The sequence below is a fragment of the Pholcus phalangioides genome, unplaced genomic scaffold, assembly GCF_987345545.1.
Source record: "Pholcus phalangioides strain wild (caught in Gottingen) unplaced genomic scaffold, Ppha-v1.0 ptg000031l_1, whole genome shotgun sequence".
Taxonomy (NCBI): domain Eukaryota; kingdom Metazoa; phylum Arthropoda; class Arachnida; order Araneae; family Pholcidae; genus Pholcus; species Pholcus phalangioides.
In genome coordinates, this window is record NW_028301621.1 from 3229569 (window position 1) to 3247128 (window position 17560).

Sequence of the window (17560 nt, forward strand, 5' to 3'; positions counted from 1 at the left end):
TTTAATGGCATAATTGTTGTCACAATTATTATACATACTAGCTATAATACCCGGCGCTTCCCAGGTTTTCTTCAATGAGGCTGTTTGGATCACATGATATCTCCCTCTTTCTTTGAGGGACATGCAAATCGTGTCTAAGTTGACCAATATGGCGACTTCCTGCGCAACTTCATGAAATAAACAAATCTAGATTTAAAGAAACATAGAAACGAATATTTTTTCCCCTTTTTAAGGGGCGCTAGGTATTTCGATCCCCCTCCCGAACTTCAAGTTACCTATTTCTGCCTCCAAAAATGCTTAAAGCTGTGGAATTTCTTCGATTTACTTTACGGACCTATAATTGATTTTAAAACAACCTAAACTATATCAATTTATGCAGTTGAATATCAAAAGACGGAGACATTGATTTTCGAGCTTGAGAAGATATAAATAAAAAGTTGAAATTAATGTTATTGCCTGGATATCCAACTCTACAGTAGGTCTGGCTAATTACTTCATATTTAATTTTCTGGGCTTCGTATATCTCTAAGCGAACTCAATATTTCAAAAATCGAGTATTTAATACAATTTTTAAAATTATTGATGTGACAGAAAAAACCCCACCAAATTTCCGCATTTCTACAGTAAAATCGACAATTTTAACACTGATTTTTATGAGGATCACCCTTTTCCTGACCCTCAAAGCGATACTGATGATGATTATGACGTCTTTTCAAAACTCCTCATTACTGTGAGTATTGAAAATGTGGCCTACCATTATAAAGGCATATACATATGCTAACAGGATTAGAGAAGTGACAAACCATTGTAAAGGCATGAAACACATCTGAAACGCATTGCTAGGGAGCTACGGTAACCAAAGTAAACGTTCAGAAAGTGATTGTTGAGGTTAAAAACTATTGTTGCCCGACAGTTTTTGCTCATTTGGGGCACTTGCCCTGCTCTGATGAAATTTTAAAGTAGCCTATCGTTCAAGTCGGGTCCCATTTGGTATATATGCAAAATTTGGTGACGATCAATCTAAAATTGTAGATTTGTATAGAGAATATACACACATACACAGAAAATCAATTTTATATCTATATATATAAAATTGATTTTCTGTGTGTGTGTCTGTGTGTTCTCTATACAAATCTACAATTTTAGATCGATCGTCGCCAAATTTTGCATATATACCAAATGGGACCCGACTTGAACGATAGGCTACTTTAAAATTTCGTCAGAGCAGGGCAAGTGCCCCAAATGAGCAAAAACTGTCGGGCAACAATAGTTTTTAACCTCAACAATCACTTTCCGAACGTTTACTTTGGTTACCGTGGTTCCCTAGCAATGCGTTTCAGACGTGTATATGCCTTTACAATGGTTTGTCACTTCTTTAATCCTGTTAGTATATGTATAATAGTTTATGCCTTTATAATGGTTTGCCACATTTTCAATATACTCTCAGTAATGAGGCTTTTTGAATAGATGTCATAATCATCATCAGCATCGCTTTGAGAGTCAGGAAAAGGGTGATCCTCATAGAAATCAGTGCTAAAATTGTCGATTTTACTGTAGAAATGTGGCAATTAGTGGGATTTTCCGCCCCATCAATAATTTTAAAAATTGTATTGAATTCTCGATTTTTGAAATATTCAGTTCGCTTACAGATATACGAAGCCCAGGAGATTAAATATGAAGTAATTAGCCAAACCTATACTTTTCAGTTGGATATTCGAGCAATATCATTGATTTCATTTATATCTTCTCAAGTATGAAAATTAATGTCTCCATATTGTCTCTTTTGATATTTATTTGCATAAATTCATGTGGGTTAGGGTATTTTAAAATTAGTTATGAGCCCGTGAAAAGTGCATCGAAAAAATTCCACAGCTTTAACTAAGAATTTTTGGAAGCTGGAACAGACAGATGGATAACTTGAAGTTCGGGGAGGGGGGAGGGGAATCGAAATACCTAGCGCCCCTTAAAAAAAGAAAAATATATATTCATTTCTACGTTTCTGTGTGAATCTATATTTGTTTATTTCGCGCAGGTCGCCATATTGGTTAACTTGGACACGGTTTGTATGTCCCTCAAGAAAAAGAGAGGGAGATATCACGTGATCCAAAAAAGCCTCATTGAAGAAAACCCGGGCAGCACCGGGTATTATGGCTAGTATATAGATAAATTTATATAAAAGAAACATCCGTTATCCTTAAAAGAGGTTTTTAAAAGAACCATCACACACATTATCTTTTACATTAATTGTTCTTACCTTTTTTAGCCATGACCCAAGATAAACAACAAGATCAGCTTTGCAACCCATGGAGCTGTTTTTTTTTTTGTGAAATTATAGGAACGAGTGATACCAATAAGTGAACCCAATAAGTGTATTTATAACAGGACTGTACAAGGATTAGAACAACCCATCTAGGAGGCCCCAGCAAATCGAACTTGGGTTGTGACCCACCCTGGCTGTAAGTGTATTGGTACGGCCCATCTCAGATGCTCTTGTGAATCAAGTTTTGCCAGAATCTATATCTCAAGAGCCTCTGGCTGTGAATGGAATTTAATGATTCATCCTTAACCCCTGTTTTATACAGTTTGCTTGTATATAAGCCCTTTGGAAGACTTCACAATGACCATACGATCCAGTCCATCAGCTCCAGAATAGGATGACTTCTTCGACCTCTAGCAGATTCACATTAGAACTCAATTTATTATCAGTCTTCTATTTTTTAAGGATGTCAATGTCTTGAGATTCTGATGGGCAAAATGATCCGCGACATTGATATCTTTGTACTTATGAACTATTATACTTTGTACTTTACAGGTGTAAAGATGGTCCCTTAAGACCTTCGTTTTGTTGGATCCAGTATCTGGAATCTCGTTGAACTCATTCACTGAGTCACTACCATAGTGTGTCCTGAGCTGATATGGATGCAAGAGTGCCTCCTCAAAGCCTGTAGCTTCTTGTCAAGAATTTAGTACCAACTTGCCCACTATCATTCTTGGCAACATACAGATGAACTGCAATGACTAATCGGTGGGACCTCAGCAAAAGATCTTTCTCCAACACCAGTGTTGAACGCCTCAAAATTTGTCATAGAATTCTCCTGGATTTGTCTAGATTCTCCCAATCATGTTCCATCCCAGTTTCAAATGTTGGGCTTATTACTTGCATTAGCACTTGATCCAGTAGAATTATGGAAAAAACATCATGTATCTAAAACAACAGTTAATCTAATCACATGGATGCCAATTACCTGAAAACCTGTCATGATACTAATTTATCATCATATATTGTCTCCGGACACAGGTGTATTCATACTAGAATTAAGACTATATCCACTTTTGGAAATGAAATCTCACATAATAACTGGGGTTTAAACCAAAAAACGAATTGTTGCTCTCAAGCCGATATATTATCATAGAGCAGAATTAGTTGATGCACTTCCAGGTTTTTACAGCTTCATTGGCTGTGACAACAGCAAGTTTAATGGAAAAGGAAAATTAACATGTTAGCGAACTTTCCTAAATGTTGAATCAGGGCCGTAACTAGAGGGAGGTGGAAAGGGGGGGCAACTGTGTGCCCGTTCATGTTTGCCCTGGAAAGTAAAAATCCTAGTTATGGTTCTGGGTTGAACCATGTGTCATTGAACCATTTGCTGCAATAGGAAAGGAAAAACATTTATTCAGCGGTGGGAACTCTGCGCAGCACTTCGCCAAAATTAACATCTTGTGCCATCTTGCTCCAATAGTGTATTTCCATATTTTTGTGCGTCAAATAGCCAAAATAGCGAAATTTGCCCCAGTATGCCCGGAATTTCGGAAAGGACGCCAAGATTTTGGTTCCTGCTTGCTGCGAAACAATTCGTTCTGAGAAGAGAGTGTTTTATTCTTTGTACTTTTCAGCACCACCCTGTTCCATCTTCTGTAGTCGTGCTATCTCGTGACCTTGAAAAAATAGAAGTCTCTGTTGGAAAATAGTTTGATTACACTGTAAACTACTATGTTGGGAAAAAAACTCGCGACTAACCATTCGTGCTTTTCACGCTTTGTAAGCACTCCAGAGGTATTTTTCAAATTTGAACAAAAATTTTCAAACAAAAAATATTTAATTTTTATTTACCCCTCGCAACTTAACCCCAAGACAGTTTTCTTTTAAAGTGTGACAAGTGTTGATGCTATGGAATGCAATTTCCGTATTGAGCTCAGCGCCCTCATGAGGTAATGTGGACTATTTGTCAGTTGCTACTTGGCCATCGTACTGTACGCACGTTTATAACTTTGTTAATACCGCTTTACTTTATTATGTGTAGTAAATGTTTATATTATACATAATGTGTGTCTATAGATTCTTTCACCGACGTTCATAACAAGCATGTCGAACCGATAATCCATCTGGTTTCGCGTTGGAAGATTTGCCTTAAGTCCAGAGAAGTTTGTGAAATTAAAGAGAAGGTAGCGGATTTTTTTTTTCCGAATCAATTTTAGAATTTTCCCAGCAACTTCCCGCTCTCGACTTTGTCCCCGAAAATCAGATTGGTATGACTGCGGCTCCTTATTTAAACTATCGGCTCCTCATTGGGATTTCCATCGCGAAACCCCGATAACAACCGCGATCGTTTAGCTGAAGATGGTTTGCAATGGTCATTCAGCTTTAAAGAGCAAATGTGGGTCAGTTTCCGTTTTTAAAAAAAAGAAAAAAAAATCGCCACTGCAAGGAACAGAAATTACTGCAGTCGATCGTCATTGCGTCAAATCTCGATGTTTCGTGAAAAAAATTCATTCTGCGAGTGAAATAGCATGTCCGCAGAATTACGAATGCTGCTTTAGCAACTTTGCCGAATAACAAGTGTTAAATCGCCAATGTCGCCAAATAACGTGCTTTTTTTTTTCCTTTAAAGTATAAAAAAAATTTCTAGCCCATTTAAACTGCTGTTGTTCCAGATAGCAAATAGCGCCCTCAGTAAACAAAAAGTGTCATCTTAAATAGACTGGTGTGAAAAATTTTATGACAGCCGCTCTTTCAAACAAAGGTGTCAAAAGCCTAAAACACCAAAAACAAGCTGATGAAAAGATGTTTGATAACAAAAGACAGTGCAGTTGTTTTATTTTGAAAAGGGGTGGGGGTAACAAAAATATTCTTGTAAGTTAATTTCGCGGCACCAATTTATAAATATCTGGTCCAAAACTTCTCCGAATCCTATAATTTGCTGCTCCGAAATGGACCTTGTCACTTTCCACCCCCGTTTATTGGATACTTATTTCAGTGCTCTAGAAGAATTTGTGTGGCAGTTATACAGATCATCTAAATAAATAACTAACGTTAAAGATCTTCGTTGGCATATGTTTAAGAGACTGCAAGCTGAATCTGAGCGTCTACCATCCAACTCAAGCCGCTCTTAAACAGCACACACTTGAGCTCATAATCAAGCTTTAGTTTGGGCCAATGATATCAAACTGATGTATGGCCTCTGCCAGAATTGTATGGTTGTGAAAAAAAGAAAGCTGTTTTGTTCCAGTTATTACCGTTTTACCACCTGCTATAATAGAACTAATTGCATGTGACTGTGTAATACTTGCATGTATAAAACTGGGAGGTGTTCTTGTGTTACTACATGCACAGAAATGTGCAAATGTGAAGAAAAATGCATGAATTCGCGATTACGTTTTGCCAATGCATCTGATGGCGATTCTTCAGACTACGATGACTATCTGAACCAAAATGTACATTTTTCCCCCATAGTACATTATGTACATTAAATGTAGATTACGTTCATGGTCGGATACTTTTGGGGGGGGGGGCGCAGATTCCCAAAACTATACGGCCATCTATCGGTGATGATATGTAGTCAAGTAGTCCGAAACTAGGATTTTTGCCGCCTCCGCCAATTTAAAATTCGATAATTTTATATAATGGTGTATAAATGGTAATAGATCATTTTCAACGAGTCCAAGCATTGAATGAAGAAAATTATGCTTGTCGCATAGACTTCGCTGGGCGTGCAGCACGCCCAGATTTTTCGGCAACTGTTCTTTCCACCGATGAGTGCACTTTCGCACGAGAAGGTGCATTTAATACCCACAATAAACATGTCTGTAAATCCACATGCGCATCGGCAACGCTTCTCCAATGTTTGGGCAGGAATCATCGGTGACCACCTAATTGGACCGTATCTTCTGCCGGAACGCCTTGGCGAGGGCAAATACCGTTTATACGTTTTAATACGTTTCTGCAAGAGGTGCTGCCAGACTTGCTGGAGGATGTTCCAACTGCCCTCCGGCGGCGTATGTGGTTCCAGCACGATGGAGCTCCAGCCCATTTTGAACGAGAGGTACGGCACTATCTGGACGTCCCTTTTCCAAACCGATGGATCGGGCGAGGTGATCCTGTAGCTTTGCCACCACGATCGCCCGATCTGTCGTGTCTTGATTTCTTTTTGTGGGGGCAGCTGAAGTCTTGTGTATGAGACTCCTCTTGACTGTGAAGAGGACCTAATCGTAAGACTCGGCTGCTGCTGGGGAGGTCCGCGATATGCTTGGAATATTCCAGAGCTTTCGCCAATCCCTCTTTTGCCGCCGCTGTGCTTGCATCACCGTTGGAGATCGCTCTTTTGAGCCATTATTGTAAATTATTCATTCAAATTGCTTTTTTAACATGTTATTTCTGTGTTTTCTCCTCGTATCCTCGGTTTTACTATGTTGCGCCCTGTAGCATGTTTGCATTTCATTTTAAACCATGCATTCTCGGATGAAAAATGTTTGTTTTATCGTGTACTACCACCTCTTTAATTTTTCCCATCTTTTCTGAATCATAGTAGTATGACGTAAAACATATTCTCAGAGTATATTTAAAATGTAATGTTTAGTAATCTTTCTTTTTTGCATATTAGTTACTTCCAGATTTACCATACTCAAAAGAAATGAATGTTCATGTTATCCATAATGGTCCGTGTTTGGCAAATTGGAGTATTGACGACTTGATTGATGGAAACTCGTGATGAGAAGATCAAAACAAAACTCCTTTTCATTGTTTGTTACTTTGTCAACCTGTAAAAACTTTCTATCACACGTATTCACATACATTTTGTATCATGTATCTTAATAAATGATGGATATATTTTTAAGATATCTCTTCATTTTTTTTAATCTTTCTGAGGTGCACATTCTTTTTAAGAATTAATGCATGCTAGATTAGGAAACCCCTGTTGATGACAGAGCCAGATTAATCAGTAAGAACATGCTTAGGGCATCAAGAGAAAAGGGCATAAGCGGAGATAGACTTGGAAGTCTGGGGGCGCACAGTCATTATTGCTGGGGGCACGATGATGATGATGTCAGTTCTATTTAATATATACATTAGATCAGTCGACTCCACCTTTGACGTTGGGGGGTAATGCCCCCCCCCCCATCTCCGCCCATGGAAAAGGGGCACCACAACAAGTTATCAAATTACATATTTTTATTTATATGCAGCTTTTTTCACAGTATCAACGATTCGGTAGAAAATTCTCGAAAAAATTTGAAATGAAAATATTGTGAATGCAGGATGAAACGCATGTGCTATTTCCACGACAATAATATTGAAATCTCAAATCTAGAGAAACGAATAATATTTCAAGCTAAAGTTCACGTTAATGCTGAGTTTTTGGAATAAGATGCCATTTCCATAAAGTAAGCTCACAAGCAGTGCCGTCTTAACACATAGGCCCACCTGGGCCTCAAGTGCTTAAGGGGGGCCCTCGTGATGATGAGATTCGGTGCTATGAATTTCGAGAGAAAGCATAGAAATATATAAGCAGTCTCCAGAATATCACATTGTGGGAGGGCCCACAATTTATAAGCTCGTGGAGGCAGAGCCGGTCGCTCCCTAATCTAGTGGCGCCCCCTCCCCCAGGTGCGGATCCAGAGTGATGTGTCGGAGGAGGCAATTTTTACTGTCATTACTGTTCCGTAAAATACCGGACAGATTCATTCTCTCATATTATCAGACTCTTGGTGGGGCTATCACCCCCGCACATTCCCCCCGGTTGGATATAAAGGGACGAAGTCGGAAAAGCTGTCTTCCTAGAATGGGATTACTGCTATTTAACTTGTAAACAAGCATAAAAACCCAACTTGATTGATTTAATTAAGAGATTTAAAAAAATTAAAAAAGCAAAACGTCAAATCTTCATACTTATTTTAATTGAATTTTATGGTAAAATTCGTGTATATAGTCTGTAATGCATGTATTACGTACGCATAGGCGTAAACTTGTGTCCGGCCCATGGGCCAGAGCCCCCAGCGCCCCCAACATTTTTAAAGAGCCGGCTCGGTACCCCAAAAATTCGAGTGGATGTGTGTCTCACACTTGGCTCAGAAAAAACTTTTTGACAAAAAATTTCTCTAAATAACATTACACTAGTTCCATCTGCTCGAAATGTTATTTTTTTACTTTTCTTTCAATGCACTTGTTTTTTCTGTGACAATAGTAGTCTTATCTCGCAATCACCCCGGCATTCATCCATCCTAAATTGCATCCTCCCAGAGTGCTGCCTGGAGGTACGTCTAGAGATAACTTGGGGGGGGGGGATTCCTTTCTCTTGCTTGTACTGTCGGTAAACTCAAGAGCGTCTCTTCTTTTGTTGAGTGTGACCATTGGGGAAGGGGACATGAGACAACAGAAAAAAAGTGGGAGCTGATATGAAGAAATTAACATTGGTTGGGGAGAGAGCGCTGAAAGTTGCTGGCTGTCCCGTATATACGGGGCTGAAGCGCATACGCAGGAAACAGGACGCACTGTTTTTCTAACAATTATTGGGGGAAGGCTCAGCCCCCTTACAAACTTTATTGGGGTTGGGCTGAAATATCTTCCTCTCCTAGGTTCTGGTGCCTTTGATGAGGAATCAAATAAATCATAATAGTAAAATAAAATTACCACACACAAAAAAAGAAAATAAGAAATGAATGGAAAATTTCAAAGACCTGAGCCGGATACCATTGCATTCTAATGCTAGGAATATAAAATTTCCTTCTTACAAATCACGGATTCTCAAACTAGTTACGTTAGCATCACTCTTAGAAATTTTAAATATTTCAAGTAATGTTGAAGGGAGGTTAAAGGGTGAAATTTGCACCCCCCTCTAGTCCGGCACCCTGAACACTTGACCCCCCCCCCCCCCAGTTGCAGCCCTGTTTCCAGTACCCCAGCACTAGCCAGGGCCGGAACTAGGGCAGAAGGCATTTTTCACAGGTGGAAATCTTGAGAGGGGCTGCTAATTCTGGGGGGGGGGGCGAAAAATATCGTTTCGATCGATTTTCTCTGCGGAGAGGTTGAAAAAATTGCATACTCTTCCCTCCCTCCACGACTAAAATGATTCTGTCTTCGTTGGATAGGGCTTTTGGACTGAGATCTTTCGCGAGGACCTCGATTTTTCACACCCCAGTAGCACAACGGTATCGGCATGCGTCGGATCGACGTCGATGCGACGCCGGTTCGTCGAGTGGATACCGAGCGTCGAAAGAGGTCGGAAATTTCTACGTGTCCGATACCGAACGGTATAGTAAAAATGTATTCAGTCGGTAAACGCCAAAATACCTTCATTTTTTTCTCTAAAATAGTTTTACTCTCACTTTTACAGCATTTCGTTTCGAAGGAGAATATCTTAAACGATAATTTGTTTCTTTTGAAATAATCTAAATTTTTCGCCCATCATAACGTCGCACTTGCCATTTATAACGACCGACAACGACAAAGAACGGTATAGGACACTACGCGTTTCTCCCCTCCCGTCTTCCCTGTCAGTAGAGTTGCCAGATTGGCGGTTTTCCCGCCAAATTGGGCTGGTTTGAAAACGGTTCGGCGGGAAATTTTTGGCTTTGGCGGGTGGCGGTTTTTTGGGCGGTTTTTCCAAAATTGTGTTCATGGCGAATTTCTCCCTATTTTTCTTTGCTTGCGAGCAAAGAAGTTTTTCTTTCTTTCACTTTAGTCCCCACCTCATGTTGTGTTTTCTTCCTGACAAGGCAGAAGGGGTGGGGGGCATCTCACCCAACTATGGAAAGCCAGAACTTTCAACCATAATGCCTTAGCCACCCAATGATTGAAGGGACCGTAAAACAAAAACTTTGGAACTGTCCTAGGCTCTAGATCAAAGGTTGAAAACCAACCTTCATGATACCGCGGCCGATCGGTTATAATATATCCAACACTATAAGGGAGACTTCAGTGACGTCACGAGCTTCGCACGGAGGCCTTCTGCTATAGAAGGTGTTGCTCCGGCCTGACGGATGGCAAACAGTATCTAGACCACAGAAGCCTGTGAAAGAAACCGTAGCCTCCACAAGCGTGGAGCTGGCAGGGCTCAAGCCCGGGAACCAGTTCTGTCTTAACGCATAGGCCCACCCGAGCATGGCCCGGGGCCTCAAGAGAAGAGGGGGGGGCCTCAGAAAAACGAGAGGTAGTTGTATTTTTCGGGGATTTTCCATGTAGGGAATAAGAAAAATCACTTGGCTCTCGGGCCCATGATGCTCTTAAAACGGCCCTGCCAGGAACCCAGAAGAGTTCTTAAATTTTTTGTTTACTAGACCGTGAAAAATCTGGTCTGGGACCCATACCTAATTTTTAAAATCATTGTACCAAATTTCGTAGGCACCTATGCACAATTTGAGGCAGTGTCGTCTTGACGCATGGGCGGGCACGTCACGGAGGCCTTGAATGAAGAGCGGCGGGGGGGGGGGGGGGGGAAATAAAAAATGATATATGGTTAAGATTTGCGAGATTAAGCATGTGAATTGGTAAGTTGGAATTTGCAGTCTGAATAGAGGGCTGAGCAGAATCAATTTGTCCGGGGGCCCATGATGCTTTTAAGACGGCCTACACTTGAGGCCACATCTGGGCCGTTTTTCCAGGAGAGAGAATGTATAGCCCTGACTTTCGCAAAATTCTAAAAAAACGTATTTTTTCACGAAAAAGTGAAAAGTGGGGGGAGTTCGTGACAGGAAAAGAGTTATAAGCCACTTTTGCAGGATAGAATATCGTCAAACTGTAGCTCGCTTGTTGCTTCATAGATGGCAGCACAAGTTCAAATATTTTGGGCTACTTTTTGGCTACTTTTGAAGAGGATTTTGGCTGGAAATTTTTTAAGGACCTGGCAACTCTGCCTGTCAGTAAGCATCAACAAAGCCGGCCATTTTAAAAGCACGGCGTTAGTTACAAGCTGCGAAGGCCGGCGCTTTTATTGTTTAGGAACAGCTTGACGCCGAAGACAGCGTTTAGAGAAAAGGTAAGCATTATTTCACTATTGCTATCGAACTGTATGATAAATTTTCCAAGTATTAGATATTGTCAATGTTTATTTATTTTTTTTTTTTACCGTCGTTTTTGATAAATCCGTTCCCTCCTGCTGGGCTGTGATCTTTGGCGAGCCCTTAGATCATGTTAACATGGGCCCCCTGTAGTGAATTTACAATGTAAAAAAATAAATAAGGGTTGTCACGGCACTCTCTCTTGAGCCGTGCGTGCCGTAACCTTGGAGCTGAGGCTATTTGAGCTCCTATGGCCCACATATGGGGCGTAGCCATAAATTTCGTTCGGGGGGGGGGAGGGAGCCAAAGTGATAGAATAATAGATTTGGCCATCTTTTTCCCTTATATTCGATCATTTTCTCACATTTCGGGTGGGGGGGGGGAAACCAGACCCCCAAGTTCCCCCCCCCCGCCCGCTACGCCCTTGGCCCATATCCAGGGGTAGGGCGCTTAGACTAAGATCTGGGGCCCTTCTGTATTCATAGCATGGAAAAATCAAAAATGATGGTATTTTCCCCCGGGGGGGGGGCCTGTCAGCCCCACCCTTGTGATGAGCCATGTTGAGCGCTCCCTATAAATTTTGCGCTGAGCCTCCAACCCATATTCACGAATATACACAATACCACAAACCATTCCTCCTGCCTACGGGACGATTAGGGATTTTCAGCCCCCTCAATATTTTTTTCTTGTCAATAATTTTCATGTCAAACTGAATGATCATGGGCAAGGCAAGGTCGTAGCGTTCCGTCTTGGGGTCCCTGTTAAAAGGTTGCAAAATAAGTAAACATATTTTTTGTGAGGCTCCATTTGGCTCGATGCCCCAGCCTATTTACAGGCCCGATTTTTTGCCATTTTGTATCCTAAGCCTCACCCGTGGGCTATCAGGGCAGGGGTTTTTATGTTCTCTGAAGTAAACTTTTGTATAATATTATGTATATTTTATATGAATTATATTTTTATGTAGAAATTAAAGTTATTGAATTTTGTCATGACAGAATTCAATCATCATGCCCCCCTTTTCCCTGAATGCAAGGGAGCATGCTTAAAATTGTTTAAAGTATGTACGTAATAAATCAAATATGAACATGGAAATTTATTTGAAATCTATAGTATATACTTATTTGAAATTTTACATGCTATGAGTTAAACTTGACTGAAACTTCAACACAATGTGATAATTGGCTATATAAAAATATCGCTCTTTGGTCTTGGCACACTATTCTATACAGTGTTAAAATATTTCATCAATAACAATGTAACTCCTTTTGTCTCTGGCCACATTCCTTACTCTCTAGGTCACTCTCATGCTTGCACACTCTATGTTGTTCTTTTTTTTTGCCTCACAGCCTAGTTCATTGCTCTTTAAGCCAATCCCATGCTTATACACACTAACAAACCTGACCCCCAGCCAATGATTTGGCTGTAGTTAGCATGTTTACAAATCACATATCGCTCTCTGTAATTGTATATTTACCCAAAACATTATAAAAACTATTCCATCACTCAAAATCAGACATTGTATCAACAACCTTGGGGTTAAAAAATCTTTTTTATCATGAAATGGTTCCAACTTTCCCAAAAACTAATGTAATTGCAAAGAAGCCAGAGCCACATTTTTGTTCGATAAATTCAAGATCCTTATTTCTCTCTTCTTTTGTGACATTAATTCCCTATTAGAAGTTAACACTGACGAGCTTATAATAAATGCATAAAAGTGTGCATCTGTTAATTATTTTTCATATATATTTTTATATTCTGATGACAAAACCTTTTGTATTGTTTGATGTTGATGCTTCTTTTATCTTCAATTGCAGCTTTTTCCATGCCAATACACATTCAGCTATGGAGCAGTTGTGTGTGTGTTCCTTTGTACAAAATAGTTAATTAATTGGCTATTGGTTTCAGAATTGCAATTATGTCCTTGACATTTCTTTTTTAATAAATATTTAAGATTTCACTAGAGATGTTACTATCTGAGATCTGTGGTCTTCACAAACTTTGGTAACAACTGACGAATTTTTAACATAAGATTCAAGAGAATCACAATAAGTATTGTATTCCATCATACCTCTGCAGGAAGACCAATGCACTTCCACCTTACACATGATACCATGCTTTTGAGAGATGATTGCGGAAGTATCTAAATATACTTTTAACATGCTTTGTTACATCAGTTTTAACCAAATCTTCGACTAACAAGTTTAAAATGTGGGCACTGTAGCAATATGTAAGTCCCGAAAAGCCAAGCTTTTCATCCAGGGTCTTTCTGGATGAAACCATATTTGCAGTAACAAAATTTGATATGTTACATATGAAGTTTTCTTCTGTTGACTTCACTGAACTAAAAACCACATTTGCTAAATAATTTCCAGCATGTGATAAGTCAGATGTGTCAATAGTATCAACATAGATGGCTTTACCACACTATTTGATAACACACAGAATTTATTCATTATCCATCCATTCATTGCCATGCAATTTTTGATTTTCTAAGTTAACTTATAATATACATTATAATATAAAAATATTTGAAAATGCATTTAAATTAATTGATATTTAAAATAATCTAATAACAATTTAAATCACTTTAGAGCTGCATAAATAATTTTATTCAATTACAACAGATAATTTTTCATATCCGAAAAAAATTTGATTTAAATCATGATTTAAACTGCTGATTTAAATCACTACAACCCTGATCATTTTGTCACACACTCACCCGATTTCTTGCTCTCTCCAGGTCACTCCCATATTCACACCCTCTAAATCACTTTTTGTTACTCCTATGCTTGCACACACTGTTACTCATGTACTTGCACATTCTTTTTGCTGCATAGTGACTTAGTTCCATGATCTCTTGGTAGAGTGGGAAGGTTGAATGACATGACCAGTTGACTACTTGACCAGTCATTCCTTAAATTTGCAGCCCCTTTGAAATTTTTGCCTTGAGCTATAGCCCACTTAGCCTCTTTGTGAATACGCCATTTGGGGGTACCTTACCAGATTCCTGTCTGGGGGCCATCTTCAAGATGTAAAGAGGGGGGCATGCCTACTTGGTGATGTTGAAAATATTTATTAGCCCATTAACTTATATATAGATCATGGGGCCTCTGATATACTAATCTGGACCCATAATCGCTCAGAGCAGGATTTTTTATGTGGTTCTGTGTAGTATATTTCTAATGTAAGTGAACAGTGATTACATTCTTTTTCAGCTCCCCTTTCCACTCTATATGCAAGGGGCTATGATTAAAATTGTTCAAAGTATGTTCGTGAAATATTAATAAGCAAATGTATACTTTGAAATTTTTATACCACATGTACCTATTTGGAATTTTTCTAGGAGTTAAACATGACACAATGAAACTGCGATACAATGATAATTCCCTATATAATGATACCATGCTGTCGTCTCGCACTATTCCACCAATAAATCATGTGCAACGGTAAGTATTTTTCTTTTTCTTTAAATACCATTCAATTGGAATTTTACCTTTTATGATATTTTATTATTTTAAATAAAAGTTGTATCAGAAAAAAAGGAATCAACATGCGTTCTAATCTGTTGGAAACTGATGTTCAACTGCAGGGGCGTAGCCAGAAATTTCGTTCGGGGGGGGGGATCAAAGTGACAGAACAATGGATTTGGCCATCTTTTTCCCTTTTTTCGGTCATTTTCTCACATTTCGGGGGGGACCAGACCCCCCCCCCCTCGCTACGCCCTTGTTCAACTGCCATGGGGGCAAATGTGGTTAAAATGGTAAACTTGTATAATACAACCTTGAAAAAGTTAGTGAAAATTAATTATCAAATATTTTTAGTATAGACAATTCCTACAATAATGATGGTGATTTTGTATAATTTGTAATATAATTTAAGATGTGCAGTATATATGAAGTTAATGCATTGAACGATTATTCTCGGAGTGTGATTGTGCAGCTGATTGCTATACAGGGTTGTTATGAAGGAAATATTGCTGAGTTGGAATATCCCTCATATCATATATATGGCCTTGCTACGTTGAAATAATCTGTTTTTACAGTTAATAAAACCTTGACATGGAAAGTCCAAGCATAGGTCTCCATACACAACTAAAAGAAATAAAAATAATTTGAATTGTACACAAAATGGTTTCAAAGTGGTGCATTTGTTTGTAGTTTATGTGTACAATTGCAGACTATTTATATAACTTGCAATAAAATAAGGAGTAAAATCAAATTTCAGGATACAATGTAAAGAATATTCATAAGTACAGTATAAATGTGTTTTTTTTTTTTTAAATTACAGTTTTTCCTGTGCAACTGTGCTTAGGTTTTTGAAAATGTGATTGTGGAGACTTGAGCAAAAATTAGTGGAGCTTCTGCATTAATTTTCATTTCAAAAACCATGTTTTGAACAATTTAGAGTGAAAATTAATTATCAATATTTTTAGTATAGACAATTCATACAACCTGAAAATTAGTTTATCAAATGAACAAAACATTGCTTTAAATCTTGACCTCTACAAAAGATCAAGATTTAAAGCAAGATCTGAGTATATTCTTGTATATGCACACACACACATAGTTTGTAATTTTTTTACTACATTTTGTCTTATTTTCATTCTATAAAACTGAATTTGTTCGGCTAAGAGTCATCCAGTAAATTTCAGTCACTGTTTAGAAAGTCCAAATCAATCCAGAAATCAGATTTTTTTAACGTGAAGCTCAAGATGAACACCCGCTGATGCAAAACATTTCCAACATCCAGTGCAAATGTATCAGTAGCTATTATTTTTTGTGGTATTTGTGTGATTGGTCTGAGAGATTATTTTGATGTTAGAGAATATGATTTTTTCACACCATAAAGTTATCAAAGATATTGGTGGGACACCAGCTCAACATTTCAATATATACCTATTTAAAATTATCATGATTTCATGAAATATTGTTGGGGGGGGGGGGGGCTTGAGCCAGTGAAAAGTTGCACCTGCAAATTATACTCATAAAATATATTTCTCTAATGTAGGCTACTATCAAAATATTCTCAATATTCAATAAATTAAAAGAAATGTATTTTCAATGTTTTATAGGTTTTGTCTGAAACATAAGATTGCTGAAATTTTTTGCTGGCATGAAGCACCCTGTTCCATGTGCAATAAAAGTTTGCAGCTGTGTTAAAAAAATTTATCAATATTTGAAAATATCTCTTTAATAACTTGTATATGGAGCAATATTAAATCATGTCTAATAATTCTATTTGTGCTCGCTTTATCTTTGCTCTCTTCATTTAAACCCCAGAAAACTGGAACTAGTTTTATTTGAACAGGTCATATAAAATGCATTTAAAATTATTGGTGGTGTGTTCAAATGGCCTGAATTTCTAGAATCCTGTATGTATATAGTGTGAGGTAAGTATGCCAGTAATAGGCTTCCTTTTTCAAGTTTTAAAAAATATATATCAAAAGTTATGAGAAAACTCTGTAGCTTTTTTTACCATATACCAAGCTATATTCTTTCAGTTGCCGTTCGGTGTCCAAGCTGGTTTTGAAAAAAAAAATTAGGTGGAAAAAGGATGCCAATAATCAGTCAAAGCAAGACATTTCATTTTGCACTAAGAGTAATAATTTCATATTCTAAATACAAAATTGATTGTGCTTTAAAGACGTTAAACAAATTGCACTTGAAGTTGAAAGGGTGGCGGCCTACTCTAGGGTCAATCATTTTCACATTATTCAAATTGTATGACGTGACATTGTAATCAGGCCTACCAATCTTGCTGAAGTGATACCCTCCTCTGTGAACAATCTTAAATACATTTTGCTTTCAAACATACTATATCTTTTAAGAGAATTCTTTTCTATCTACATACAGATATTAAGACAAAAAAAATAATAATGAGACTAAATTCCTGCAGAAGCAACTTCTCGAATGCTTAAATATAAAAAAAATGAAGCTTAGAGAAAACAGAAAAAGCAAGAATTGGAAAAGAAAAGAATAAATAAAAAAATAAAATAAATAATAAAAATTAAAAAAATAAAAGCTCTCTCAAAAATACATATAACTATATGCCTGTTTCAAGAAATAAAAGAAAAATAATTGCTCAAGGTTTTTGAGTTTGACAGGAAATAATAGGCGTTTTGTTCATGTACAAAATTATGTGTTTACATAATACGTCCAGATATTATTGCATTATTTCCCACAGTTGAAATCGAAAGAGCAGCACCTTGTTTTTCTGTGGATAAAAAATATCACCTGTGAAAGAATACAAGAAAGTCAAATTTTCATTTTAAATTATACCAGAGACCTAT

The 17560-nt window shown here is 38.0% G+C and overlaps 1 protein-coding gene and 1 long non-coding RNA gene across 2 annotated transcripts in view; both read left to right on the forward strand.

Annotated features, from left to right (window-relative positions):
* LOC149067011 (structural maintenance of chromosomes protein 5-like) overlaps positions 1-7112 on the forward strand; it is a 254890-nt gene extending 247778 nt beyond the window's left edge. Inside the window, exon 25 of the mRNA XM_089252810.1 lies at positions 6879-7112. Within this exon, the coding sequence (XP_089108936.1) occupies positions 6879-6986 (108 nt within the window). The 3' untranslated portion in view covers positions 6987-7112. The remainder of the gene's footprint in view (positions 1-6878) is intronic.
* Positions 7113-11145: 4033 nt separating this feature from the next.
* On the forward strand, positions 11146-16508 carry LOC149067017 (uncharacterized). Its single transcript, XR_016195394.1, has 3 exons — positions 11146-11249; positions 14615-14717; positions 16343-16508. It is a non-coding gene; the product is annotated as an uncharacterized LOC149067017 (long non-coding RNA).
* Positions 16509-17560: the final 1052 nt, after the last annotated feature.